The sequence below is a fragment of the Malania oleifera genome, chromosome 9 (genome assembly GCF_029873635.1).
Source record: "Malania oleifera isolate guangnan ecotype guangnan chromosome 9, ASM2987363v1, whole genome shotgun sequence".
Taxonomy (NCBI): domain Eukaryota; kingdom Viridiplantae; phylum Streptophyta; class Magnoliopsida; order Santalales; family Ximeniaceae; genus Malania; species Malania oleifera.
In genome coordinates this window covers 15,470,120-15,484,094 of record NC_080425.1, presented here as the reverse complement: position 1 = coordinate 15,484,094, position 13,975 = coordinate 15,470,120, and the positions used below count along the sequence as shown (strand labels likewise).

General features: G+C 37.9%; 1 protein-coding gene across 7 annotated transcripts; it reads right to left on the bottom strand.

The window, feature by feature from the left end:
• Window positions 1-457: 457 nt before the first annotated feature.
• On the bottom strand, window positions 458-13,560 carry LOC131163655 (uncharacterized). Of its 7 annotated transcripts, XM_058120303.1 has the most exons (5): window positions 13,368-13,489; window positions 13,123-13,191; window positions 5,591-5,631; window positions 1,076-2,952; window positions 458-988 (listed from the first exon to the last, which is right to left on the bottom strand). In XM_058120303.1, the coding sequence occupies exons 4-5, from the start codon at window positions 2,637-2,639 to the stop codon at window positions 714-716; spliced, it is 1,839 nt and encodes a 612-aa protein (XP_057976286.1). In that variant the 5' UTR covers window positions 2,640-2,952; window positions 5,591-5,631; window positions 13,123-13,191; window positions 13,368-13,489; the 3' UTR covers window positions 458-713. The 7 variants fall into 7 exon arrangements, with proteins under 7 accessions (XP_057976286.1, XP_057976284.1, XP_057976285.1 ...); XM_058120301.1 differs by having other exon boundaries at window positions 458-2,952; window positions 13,368-13,555; XM_058120302.1 differs by lacking the exon at window positions 13,123-13,191 and having other exon boundaries at window positions 13,368-13,502.
• Window positions 13,561-13,975: the final 415 nt, after the last annotated feature.

Sequence of the window (13,975 nt, the reverse complement as noted above, 5' to 3'; positions counted from 1 at the left end):
AGGCATTATTGAATCACATAAATTCTCATGTTGTTCTTGTTGTTTCTCATATACTAGTTGTGTTTGATTACTTGTTGCGTTTTACTTAGTCCATTGTGCTTGCTATATCCGATCAATTTACAACACCCTATTTTTCATTTTGGATATTTTTTGTGAGCTAAATTGTTGGTCAACTACCAAATCAAGTTCAGCAGGTGGTCTAAACAAGAGCGTTAGATTGTTATGAAGAAGATAATAGTTTAATATCATTGATCATTGATCATTGATTAAAAAAAATGTTGGTAGAAGATCCTAGCTAGTATTTTTTTGGTAAGCTACTAAGTCATTAATTTGCACAACTATAATGAACCAGCAAGCACTTCTACACATATTCCGTGTAAATTGGGATCTCTGCAGAGCGTAGCTGATAATGCAGGCACATAAGATGGATCAAAGCTCATACATGACCAACTTCAAATCCTCCAAATTGCCTCAAAGGCAGTGGATTGCCATACACTGCATTTTCACGCTAGTTTTTTAAAGGGCAAAAGCACTAGGAACTTGAATAAAATAGAGCATGAATAGCCCAATTTAACGAGGGCAAACTACATATCAATGTCTACAATAAACACCAAACTTTATATACAACTACATACACCCAAAACCAACCAAAGGAAAACAAGGAAAAGAAGTTCCTAATTCACACAAAAAAAAAATAAATTTAAAAGCATTATTCAGATCCCATCAATTGCATTATTCAGATTCCCACCAAAAAATGACATGAGTCCCCCACCGTGAACCCTACCCTCCGGAATCACTAAGTCAAGGCTCTTCCTGCCAACCTTGCCATCACCACCATAGTTTCCTACCTCTTTTATCTCAGCACTCAACAACCCGGATATAGATGATGAGGACTTCATTGATTGAGGAACCAATACCTGATGTGGTATGAGATGTTGGCATTTGGCCGGTTGTTCTAGTGAATCAGCGCAGTCAGAGATCGTGATTCCTGAGGAAGAATAATTATTTTCAAGGTTGCTCCCGGCAGTCGAAGCAATAGAAACAAGCCCACGGAAGAGTTCAGCTCCAATCATACCTCGCTTGTTTGTTGCCCGCTCCTGCTCCTGAGCCATGCTGGTGTGTGCAGCACATAGCCCACTCTTTCCCCTTGCAAATTTCTCGCACTTGCATTGTAGCCAAGAGCAACGTTTCCCCCCACCATGGGCTTTGCAGAAATTGGTGCTACCTTGAGCACTCTTCCCACAGTTCTCGAAACGGCACCGCTTCCCCCCACCATGTCTAACACAACAATCAGTGCGCCCACGTGCACTCTTTGTGCAGCCTGCAATAGCACACCTTTTCCCACCACCATGGGCAACACAAAAGTTGGTGCCTCCATGGACACTCTTTGGGCAGATCCCACCACCATCATAAAGGCAGCGCTTTCCCCCACCATGTCCCTTGCACAATGGTGTGCTCCCTTCAGCTCCTTTTGTGCACCCTGCAAATATGCAACGCTTCCCACCACCATGAGCCTTGCAAAACATAGTGCTGCCTTGAGCACCCTTTGTACATCCCTGGTACTTGCACCGGCGCCCACCCCCATGAGAGATGCACAAGCCAGCCAGCCCCTCAGCACTGCGAGTGCAGCCTTCCACCTGACACCTCTTCCCCCCACCATGCCTAATGCAAAGCCCTGACTTGCCTCGTGCTGCCTTAGTACAACCTCCCGGATGCCCACAACGTCTGCCACCACCATGTGCTATGCAGTAATCTGTCTTCCCCTCAGCACTTTTAGTACATCCCAAGTGCTGGCACCTCTTCCCGCCACCATGGGCCTTACAGTAGGCAGTTCGACTCTCAGCACCCTTATTGCATCCTGCTTTTTGACATCTCTGCCCACCCCCATGACCAATACAAAGACCGGATGCCCCTCGAGCTCCTTTTGAACAACCCCAAAATTTGCATTTCTTAGGATTGTTGGTTTTTTGATCGGAAGAGGTACCTGCAGCTGCAGGCTCAGAGATAGTGTCCATTGAGTATTCAGTGGTAATAGAAGGTTCAGGGCTCAACTGGGAACGAAGATATAGTGATCTGCTGGTCCCAAACTCCAACTCCTGGGTCTGCAAGGATATGTTGCCACTATCCACTCTTGGACCCAAAAGGAGAGATGGCATGTAGCCGCCCGATTTTTTTGCCGAGGTAGAACCTTCATCAACAACAGGAATCAAAAGCCTATTATCATCAAACAAATCTTGATCTGTTGATGATGGTGCATTCATATCAATCTGTGCGGAGACTGAGCATTCATGCATGCCTAAAACCTCCTCAGTCCCTCCAGAAAGGCCAAGTTTAAGGATTGAATCACTCTCAGATAACATCCCCTGATGCAATACAGAGGATGAGCCTTCGTTCTTGTTAAGCCCATGGCAACAATAATCGCGGTACGTTGTTGGTGTTGGGCCCAATCCAAGCACTAATCTGCATCCATCATCAGGAACATCTGAAGATAAAATGCTGCTTCTAGTCTTTGCAAACTTGGTGATGTTGCTTCCACCATGGCCAAGACAGTTCAACCGCAGAGTGGTATCACCAAGGTCATCATTTTTTGTAAGCTCACAGGTTTGAAAGGAGAACATGCTATTCTTGTTGAGATCCATTCACTGAATAATGCACAATGCATTGGCAAAGAACAAGGTGCCTAACTAGCCGAAAAGTATCAACCACGTGCTACAGGGCAAATGTACATACCAAAACTATGGGAGAAATTCTAATCAACTACCTCCTCCACTTACAAAACCTGAAGTGTCATACCGGTCCATTCTTAGTGTAATGGAAGGACTTTGGTCTAAGAATATCTCACAACGTTCCGAGGATAAAACCCTTTAATGAGAACGATCAAGATTGATGTGCAGAGAAGATATTTGGAGCGTCCTGTGCCCCTAGTCGAAAATTCCGTTTGCTTCATGAACCCTGATAAAAGCAACCTCCAACTGATCATTTAATTAAATCAACAAAATGATACTATGCTCATGAATGCAAACCATAACCAGCAAACCATTAGAAGTAATTCACTTCAACAGTTGTTGAGCTGAGAAGACAGCAAGTTACAAGCCATACCATTCAGCACAATCCCATGCTTTAATAAAAATAAAAAGAAATCAGAGGAGCAGTCTCTCATAGAATATAGAGCAATAGTAATTGTACATAATTTGGTTTTGTTTTTTTCTTTTTCCAAACAAATCAACCAACCTGTACAATATGACCAACATTAAACTAATATGCAATAGTCAAAGCAGATAATATAAACGTCATCATAATATAAGGAATTATTGCAGCCCCATAAAGTGACTGACTACCCAAACTTCAGTCTAAAGCCAGCAAAAAACTGGTGAGTTTAAAATGATAACAACGGTCCCAGTGTCCCAATTTTTATTTGGGAGTCCGCTTATAGATGAATCAACCTCAGCTATTATGAACTAGTGCATGCAAGGGAGTTGGAATCCAACCCCAATGAATAATCAAATGAAGCAAATTTCTAGAATTAGGATTCAAAGACATGACAAGGGGCTATTGCCCGGTGCAATTGTAAAAGCCAAGAAGCAGCTGCTTAATGCAAAAATGAAAGAGGCAAAACCCATATCCAGAACTCCCTCTAGGACCCGACTCAGCAGAAATACAACCACATAGCTGCATTTAGGGATCAAGGATATGCCAGCACCTTCAAAAATTAACTTCATACAATATCCATGTCATAACAAACAACTATCAACCATGAACATGAAAAGGCTTAATGAGTTTAATTATGCCAATCTTCTATAAACTTTATTGGTTGAAGTGCGGTCTATCTGACTCTATCCATGGTTCTGTTAAATTTTTAATGCAACTGAACAGTCAATTGAAAGAAAGCATATGAGCTTCCTGCATAGCACAACATTTTGGAAATCCAGGGCTTCTAATTTGAAAATTTGTATTTCACAATATAGATTGCCTAAAAACAGAACTACTGGAAATTATGATTGATGTTGAGATGGGTGAGGTGATATTTCTTATGATTGATGTTGAGATTGGTGAGGTGATATTTCTCATTACTGGCAGTCATTATAGTGTTATGAGAGCACTAAAAAGTAGCTCATGAAGCAATAACAAAATTAACTACAATGCTCATCTATTCCAGTTCATCTTCCTTGTACAGCATAGGATGTCTCATTGTTCTTCCCACTTGGAAGTGGTAGGCACCCACATCTTTAGTTAACTGAATTTATGATTTCATCATTTCAATTTGACCAAGAGTTCAACCCAGGAATTATCTTTGGTGAACTAAGGCAATAAACAAACTGAAAGTTGTCATTTTTTCTGGACATTGACTTGTAAAAATTAAAAAAAAACAAACCAATATAGCATGAATCACCTAGCTCAACAAGTATCATATAAATGAATCAATATGGAATTCCCATATTTGGCATCTTCGTAAGTTTTTTGGAAAACTGGAAACAGAAAATGAACTGTTTCCACAACTAAAAATGCCCTGAGGCTTGTTCCAGTTTGACCTGTGTCGTATAGTTGTTTTCTCTGCAATAAATGAACTTTTTGTAGTTGCATTTTAGGTATAATGAATCTTTCATTCATAAAAAAAAATGCATTCATTACTTCACCTAATTATGCACCATTTTTAAACTAAAGTTTTAAATTATGCTTTAGGATACCACAAATCATATTGGAAATCAAAATGAGCTCATTAGAAAGGACTAAAATATGCTCCGTTGACTAACATATTAGAGTACAATTTATCATATATCGGTTGAGGACAGTTGGGATGCGCATGCTTCATACAAAGATTCTAGGGCCATATTTTTGACAATTACAAATCCCAGTCCTATTTTTTTATTTCAGTATCCCTTCGATTCATATACATGTTGACACATCGCACATGAAGCACACAAGTTATATGTGCATACATCCATCCACATATAAATAAATACACACACACTGTATACATATATATGTGTGTATGTAAGTGTTTTCAGAGTGTAAAATATTGTGTCCTGCAAAATGACCCTTAAATAACAAACACTTATCACATAATTATACGTGTCTTCAGAGTGTAAAATACTGTGTCCTACAAAATGACCCTCAAGTAACAAACACTTATCATACAATAGCAACTAATCAACTATGTCTATACATGCCTTTCAAAGTATCCAAATTACATGGGATTCTCACACAACAACCAATCATATCAATAATTGCTTTTTTATTTTTTTGAAAAAGGGGGGGGGGGGGGGAGGGGTGGTTAGGCAATATATTAACAAATACTTAACCTTGACTTTTCTTGAATTTTCTTATGTTGGCGAGGGTTGTCCTACATGACATCTTAATCATGCAACAAGTATAAACAATCATATGCCTATAATGAAGTATTGATTATTTTTAGATTTGCATTGTGATCAATTTTGGTACTTAACAAGACATGACTGGATCATTCTTGCAAAATTAAGCATATGCTGGTAATTAAAATCAGATAATATTTTGGATATATGCATGCCCAACCATGTCATAAATCATAAAACATTAAGTTTATTGTTGAAAAAAGTAAAAAAGAAAAACTTACATTCAAAGACACTTCCATATGCACCGCATGTAAAAAACAACCTGTTAAAAAAAATAGTTCAGAAATGATAGGAAATTTAAAAGTCTAATTCCAGAATTAAATGTGCACATCAGGTCTCCTTATAAAGTCTGAATTTACCAAAATTGAATCTAGAAAAACTACATGTTAGAAATATCATTTTCATAATAAGCCTAATCACGACATTGTTATGAAAAACATGTATAAGCTTAACTTAATCATATAATGAAATGTCAAACAAATTTTCGACTTAGCACACATTAGGTTATGTTTGGTTCAAAGAATGAAATAGAATGAGAAATGGAATAGCTAATTAGCTTTTGTATAGGGATGTAAAAGTTTACAGAGGAAGAGAGGTTGTCATTTTGAGGCAAATGACATGCAAAAGTTGTTGTCATACCAAGATGTAATAACAAAGAAATGTGCATTCCCATGACAAAATTTGGCAACGGCTTTTCCTTGTCCATTCCATATTTGTTCGAATAGTGCCAACTTTTGCATAATAGTTTGCCTTGGAATGACAATCCTCTCTTTACAGTAATTATTCCATTCCACAAACCAAAAATGTAGCCCTAGTTCTCATCCTAATTTGAGTATTAAAAAAATAAAAATAAAAATATAAAAAGCTATTAGTACCACTTAAACTTTTAACAAATCTAAAATTTTATTTATATTTTTAAGAATGAATTAAGTCTAAGGAAAAATACTTGGCTTATATTGCCAATTACTCATAATTTATTCAATAGTAATTTTTTTATTGTGCATATAAATAAAGCTTCCAGATTTTTATTTAATAAGATATACCTATTTTTACAATTAAACTATACAGATATTGAATGAAAATCATTCAAGCACACACAAATCTACATATGAACGTAAACAAAAAAGAACTATCTATTGGGTTTTTCTCTTATGTGGAGGATCGCCTACATGTATAAAATGCTCCTCTTGGAAGTCTTGGTCAATGCCCGAGTGGAATCCATGTCCAAGTGGAAGTGAAAACCTTTGTGCTTAGTGGTATCTCACTTGTTGTCTTGGAATGGAGTGATTCATTAATTAGTTGATTGTGGCTTTCTTTGGAAGATGGTGGGTCATCTTTGGAGAAGTAAAAACACTTAATGTGGGAAGCTATTGCTGCAAGAAAGGAAGTTTCGTGTATCCTTGGGACAGCCAAGAAAAGTGTGCGGGAGAGAAAAAAATATTTTGCTGAAATTTCAGGATTGAAGGTGTCTGTGCAGTCAGCTTGATCTTGATAGTCGGATGGTGATTTCCCGTCCGATTGAGTTGAAAATTTGATAAGTTGTTATTGACTCATCCTTCTTCATTCTGGTCAGTCTGATTGTCATTTGGAGCTTTGTAGCTTTGATTTTGTGGCTTGGACAACAGCCTTTGTTTTGGGTGAGCCCTCTCCATTTCTCATTCAAGTTTGATTCCACCTTGATGGTGACAACTCATATTATTTTCTATGTCAATAATTTGTGATTCTCGATGATTGTTGTTGATGTATGCCTCAAGTTTTAACTAGGGAAGACCTATTGTAGCCTACTATTTTGAAATAGTGGAAGATTGGAATTGGACTTTGATCCTATGGTTTTTACCTTTACATTGAAGGGTTTTCCATATAAATCCTAGTGTTCTCTTTGTGACCGTGTGGCTGGTTTTGTGTGTTTGGTTTCTATGCATTTATGTTTTTGGATAATTAATTATTCCACTTAGTGTTGATTGGATTAGGGGAAGGTTTGTTTTTTAGGCCATTGTGTTTTGGACATCATCTTCATAACCCCCTCTTCCCCAACAGTGGTATTAGAGCTTGGTTTCTTTGTAGCCATGGAGGTGAATACTAGTAGAATGATTAGTTTGAATGGGAGTAATTATCACATTTGGAAGGGAAAAATGAAGGAACTACTTTATTGCAAAAATTATCACGCTCCTATTCTTGGTGAGCCAGCCAAGCCTAGTGATAAAATCGATGATGAACGAAAATTGTTAAATAGGCAAGTATGTGGTTATATCCGCAATGGGTTGATAATAATGTCCATAACCATGTGGCCAACGAAATTGATGCACACTCACTTTGTACAAAGCTAGCTGAGTTTTATGCTAGAAATTTAGGAGGAAATAAATTGCATATGATAAAGAAGCTTATGAATATGAAATATAGGGATGGTATTCCTATTACTAATGATTTGAATGAAATGCAGAGAATTATAAATGAGTTGGCATCTTCTTTTGATGATGAGGTGTAGGCTTTATGGTTTCTTGATTCTTTGCCAAACAGTTGGGAGACTTTTAGAGTTTCCATCACAAACTCAGCCCCTGAAGGAGTTTGTATCTATGAGTTTGGTAAAAAGTAGTTTATTGAATGAAGATACAAGGAGAAAAACTGCAGGTTATTCATCCTCTCAGCCAGAAGCCTTTGTCACAGAAAATAGAGGGGGAAGCAAAAGCAGAGGCCCTAAAAATCGTGATAAATCCCGAAGCAAGTCCCACTCAAAGAAAGACATTGAATGCTTTGCTTGTGGTACGAAAGGTCATACAAAGAAATATTGCCAAAAGTGGAAGAAAGAGCAAAGAAAATAAAAAGAAAAAGGTGATGAGAAAGATGAAAATAAAGACAAAGCAACTACGGTTTTTGATGACTTTCTTATTTTTTGTGAGAATGATGAAATTAATCTTATTTTCTAGGAGACTAGTTGGGTAACTAGACAGTGGTGCCTCCATTCATGCAACCTCAAGAAGGGATTTCTTCTCATCATATACATCGGGTGATTTTGGTGTAGTGAAGATGGGAAATGATGGCTCATCTACAGTTGTTGGCATTGGAGATGTATACTTGCAAACTAACAATGGCAGAAGTTTAATTCTCAGAGATGTAAGACATATTCCAGACATTAGATTGAATTTAGTCTTTGCAGGGAAGCTTGATGATGAGGGATACCGTAACACCTTAAGTAATGGGAAGTGGAAGCTCACCAAAGGTTCTATGGTTGTTGCCATAGGAAAGAAGTGTTCTACACTTTACTTGATGTAGGCAAAGCTCTCCAAGGGCATGGTCAATGCGGTGGAGAATGATTCAAATTTAGAGTTATGGAACATGAGACTTGTGCACATGAGTCAAAAATGAATTGAATTTCTAGTCAGGAAAAAGCTTCTTCCAGAAATGAAAGGTATGAGAATGATTCAAATTCAAAGTTACGGAACAAAAGACTTGTACACATGAGTTAGAAAGGAATTGAATTTCTAGTTAGGAAAAAGCTTCTTCCAAAAATGAAAGGTATGCCTTTGAAGCCTTGCGAACACTGTTTATCTGGAAAGAAACACATAGTATACTTTAAAAGTGCTTCTCCAGCTAGAAAATTCAATGTTTTAGATTTGGTGCATTCAGACGTGTGTTGTCCCATGAAAACTAGAGCACTTGGTGGTGCATTGTACTTTGTTACTTTTATTGATGATCATTCTAGGAAAGTGTGGGTGTACACTTGACGACCAAAGATCAAGTGTTGGATGTGTTTAAACAATTCCAAGCTTGTTAAAAGAGAAACGGGGAGAAAATTGAAGTGCATCAAATCAGATAATGGTGGTGAATATTTAGAGCCATATGATGAGTATTGCTGAGCTTAGGGCATTCAACATCAGAAAACTCCTCCAAAAACTCCTCAGTTGAATGGTTTGGCAGAAAGGATGAACAGGACTCTAATAGAGAGAGTGAGATGCATATTATCACATGCTAAGTTGCCAAGATCCTTTTGGGGTGAGGCATTGAGTATCATTAGATAAATCTCTCTCCATGTATTCCCTTGCAGTGTGACATGCCAGAAAATGTTTGGAGTAGGAAAGATGTTTCCTATCATCACTTAAAAGTGTTTGGCTGCAAAGCTTTTGTACACATTCCTAAGGATGAGAGATCAAAACTTGATGCAAAAACGAAGTCATGTATCTTTCTAGGATATGTACATGATAATTTTAGGTACAGGTTGTATGATCCATTTAAGAAGAAATTGATTAGAAGCAGGGATGTTATATTTGCTAAAGACTAGACTATTGAGGACATTGGAAAAGTTATTAGAAAGGAAAAGACAAACAACAATGACTTGGTTGATTTGGATCTAGTTCCTCCTATGATTTCAGATCAAGTTGGAGATGATGCACATGATGATCAGGGTGATCCGACTAATGTAGATCCACCTACAAATTAATTATAAGGTAATTGAGCCAGATGAGCAACCGATTGTAGAAGATAGAGTGCCACCAAATTCATCTGATATACCATTGATGAGATCATCAAGGGACCGTCAACCCTCAAGTAGGTATTCCCCACATGAATATATATTGCTCACAGACGGGTGAGAACCAGAGTGCTATCAAGAGGCCATAGAATATGAGCACAAAGAAGAGTGGTTAAAGGCTATGCAAGAAGAGTTGAAATCCCTACAAGAAAATGATACTTTTGAGCTGGTAAAGTTGCCAAAGGGCAAGAGAGATGTAAAGAATAAATGGATATACAAATTGAAGACTGAAGAAAAGAATTCACATCACAGGTACAAGGCAAGGTTAATTGTGAAAGGCTTCAGCCAAAAACAGGGAATTGACTTTGATGATATTTTTCTCCAGTTGTCAAGATGTCATCTATCAAAGTGATGCTCGGTTTAGCAGCTATTATAGATTTGGAGATAAACCAAATGGATGTGAAAGCTGCTTTACTCTATGGTGACTTGAAAGAAGAGATCTACATGGAGCAGCTAGAGGATTGTCAGGTGAAAGGAAAAGAAAATATGGTTTGCAACTTAAAGAACTTGTATGGGTTGAAGCAAGCACCGGGGCAATGGTATAGGAAGTTTGAATCACTTATGGAGCAACATGGCTATGGAAAAACTACTTGCAATCATTGTGCTTTTATTAAAAGATTTTTGACAGTGATTTTCTTATTTTATTGCTCTATGTTGATGATATGCTAATTATTGGCCATGATACGTATAAGATTAACGCAAGTTGAAAGATTTGAGTAAGTCTTTTGCCATGAAAGACTTAGGGCCAGCAAAGAAAATCTTTGGCATGGAAATCACTCGTGATAGGAAAGCCAATAAGTAGTAGTTATCACAGGAAAAGTACATCGAGAAAGTGCTTGAAAGATTTAACTTGGAGAGGGCTAAGATAGTAAGCTCTCCTCTTGCTAATCATATCAAGTTGAGTTCAAAGTAGTGTCCTACCATCAAGAAAGAGAAGGAAGAGATGCGAAGAGTTCCATATGCTTCAATAGTTGGAAGTTTGGTGTATGCAATGCTTTGCACGAGGCCGGACATAACTTATTCAATTGGTGTTGTTAGTAGATTTCTCTCAAATCTTGGTAAAGAGCATTGGAATGCTATGAAATGGATTCTCAAGTATCTCCGAGGTACTTCCTCCTTATGTGTTTTCTTTGGGAGTGGAAAATTTTTATTTTTTGGTTATACAAATGCAGGCATGGCTAGAGATGTTGATACTAGAAAGTCTACTTCGGGGTACTTGATTATTTTCATAGGGGGAGTTGTGGCTTGGCAATCAAAGTTATAGAACTGCGTTGCTGTTTCCACTACTAAAGCTAAGTTTATTGCTACCAGTAAAGCTTGCAAGGAAGTGTTGTGGATGGAAAGATTCTTGTAGGAACTAGGGTTCAAGCAAGAGAGGTATGCGTTGTATTGTGATAGTTATAGTGCGATTCTTCTTTGTAAGAATCACACTTTTCATTCTTGATCGAAACATATTGATATGAAATATCATTGGATTAGAAATGCACTGGATTTTGACTAGTTATAAATTGGAAAGATTCATATTGATGACAATGGTTCAGATATGATGACAAAATTCCTATCAAGGGAAAAACATAAAACATGTTGCATGATTACTGGTATGGTGAACTCCTCCACATAGTCAAGAGGTGGAGATTTGTTGGGTTTCCCTCCTATGTGGAAGATGGCCTACATATATAAAATAATCCTCTTGAAAGTCTTGATCAATGCCCAAGTGGAATCTATGTCCAAGTGGAAGTGAAGACCTTTATGCTTAGTGGTATCCCACTTGTTGTCTAGGAATGGAGTGGTTTATTAATTAATTGGCTGTGGCTTTCTTTGGAAGATGATGGGTCGTCTTTGGAGAAGTAAAAACACCTAATTTGGGAAGCTATTGTTGCAAGAACGGAAGCTTCATGTATCCTTGGGACAGACAAGAAAAGTGTGAGAGAGAGAAGAAAATAGTTTGCTGAAATTTTAGGAGTGAAGGTGCCTGCACAGTCAACTTGATCTTGATGATTGGTGATTTCTCATCCAATTGAGCTGAAATTTTGACAAGTTGTCCGTGACTCATCCTTCTTCATTCTAGTCGGTCTGATTGTCATTTGAAGCTTTGTAGCTTTGGTTTCGTGGCTTGAACAACAATCCCTATTTTGGGTGAGATCTCTCCATTTGTTGTTCAAATTTGATTCCACCTTGATGGTGATGAATCATATGTCAAGAATTTGTGATTCTTGATGATTGTTGTTGATGTATGCCTCTAATTTTAATAAGGAAAGACCTACTGTAACCTACTATTTTGAAATAGTGGAAGATTGGAAGTTGACTTTGGTCTTGTGGTTTTTCCTGTCGCACCAAAGGGTTTTCTACGTAAATCTTGGTGTTCTATTTGTGATTGTGTAGCTGGTTTTGTGTGTTTGGTTGCTAAGTATTTCTATTTTTGAATAACTGATTATTCTACTTAGTGTTGATTGGACTAGCGGAAGTTTTATTTTTTGGGCCATTGTGTTTTTGGACATTACCTCCATGACCCCCCCTCTTCCCCAACACTATCATACATATCATATCATTTCACAGCCTCCATTATTATACTGAAAATACATCTAGTTTCTTCTTATCCTAAATAAATAAGTATCTTGCACTATTGAAGTAAATTCAATGACGAAATGTGGACATGCATGTGTTATACAAATATATATAATAGGGAAAATGTTATATAATAAAAAAATAACGAAGAAATTATTTCAACCCTTGCTTTCAAGATCTCGCAAGGGCAGGACACTTGAATTTCATTCTAAAAATCAATTTAATATGCAGACTACCGTTAACACACTATCACTTTGACTTAAGTTCAAAACTGTAAAGAATCACTCAGAAGCCAGGAAAAATCAAAACCAATAAGTGGGATTCACAGAAGAACAAGAAGAACAACATGGAAACTAAAAATTTACATAATAACAAGAAAAATCCAGCAAATATCACAGGCAGATCGGAGGCATCAGATACTTGATAATGAATTCTAGCAGGTTAATTATTTTAGTTCTTTTTAAACCTCGAAAACAACAGTTCTATTATCATTAGCAAGGAAAAAAAATACTAACTGGTAGCAGAAAATAAAAAACAAAAAACACCCGACTAAATAAATGAAAAATAAAAAATAAAACCATAAGCTTCTCTACCAAGTTAAAACTCTTAGCATCGAAAGCTAGCATTAAACAACACTGAAAGAATAAAACTTAAGTACTTAACTATTCCCACCAATTAAGAAAACACCCTTGCATAACTATATTACAGTGAAGCACGCTGAGAATCACGGCACTGAAATCATCAGAAAGGAAAATTCAACCCACAAAAAATAAAGAGCAAACCCGAGATACACCGCCATATGAAGTCGTAGAAGCAATTCAGCTCCCCACCTCTCCCCGCCCCCCCCCCCCCCCCCAAAAAAAAAAATAAACAACAACAACAAACAAAGAAACAAAAAGCAGAAATACCGTGACGAAAATCAGAGGGAATTCCCGGAAAACTAGCGGATCTGCGAATCTGTAGAACGCATCCTCAACAAAAAAATTCAAATAAAAAATCAAGTAGGGGATGATATTCACAGCGAGGGAGAGCGAGGGGCGGGCGAGGGAGAGATGAACTATTAATAAACAAGGAGGGAAGGGAAGTGGTTCGTGCTGCCACTGAAGCTATGGGGCCCAAATGTTCGTAAATTAACGATGTGGCATTCCAATAATGCCCTCGGTGCCGCCAATACGACAAGGGGTACGCTGCGGGCGTTCAGAGCGGAACAGGCCGTGTTCTGACAGCGAATGCTTTTGGCGAATGGTACGCTAATTGAAATGCCAATACTACCCCCAACGTTGACGCCTCGGGCTCTAAACAAAAGTAGGGGTAGCAGCGTCATTTGGTGGATGATTGTTGCCTTCCCATAGAAAAAAGCGTAGGAGAGAAATTAGTGGCGGAGGTGGAGTTGTCGTGGCGCGCACAGGTCACTATTTGCTACTAAAAAATCTGGTGGAGGCTGCTGAGCTGGCAGGTGAAGAGGCGTACCGTTTCCTCCTTCTACTAATAATAACACCACCGGACCCGACCAACC

Excerpts from the sequence above, each read along its gene's own strand:
- LOC131163655 (XM_058120300.1), bottom strand. The coding sequence starts at position 2,639 with ATGGATCTCAACAAGAATAGCATGTTCTCCTTTCAAACCTGTGAGCTT.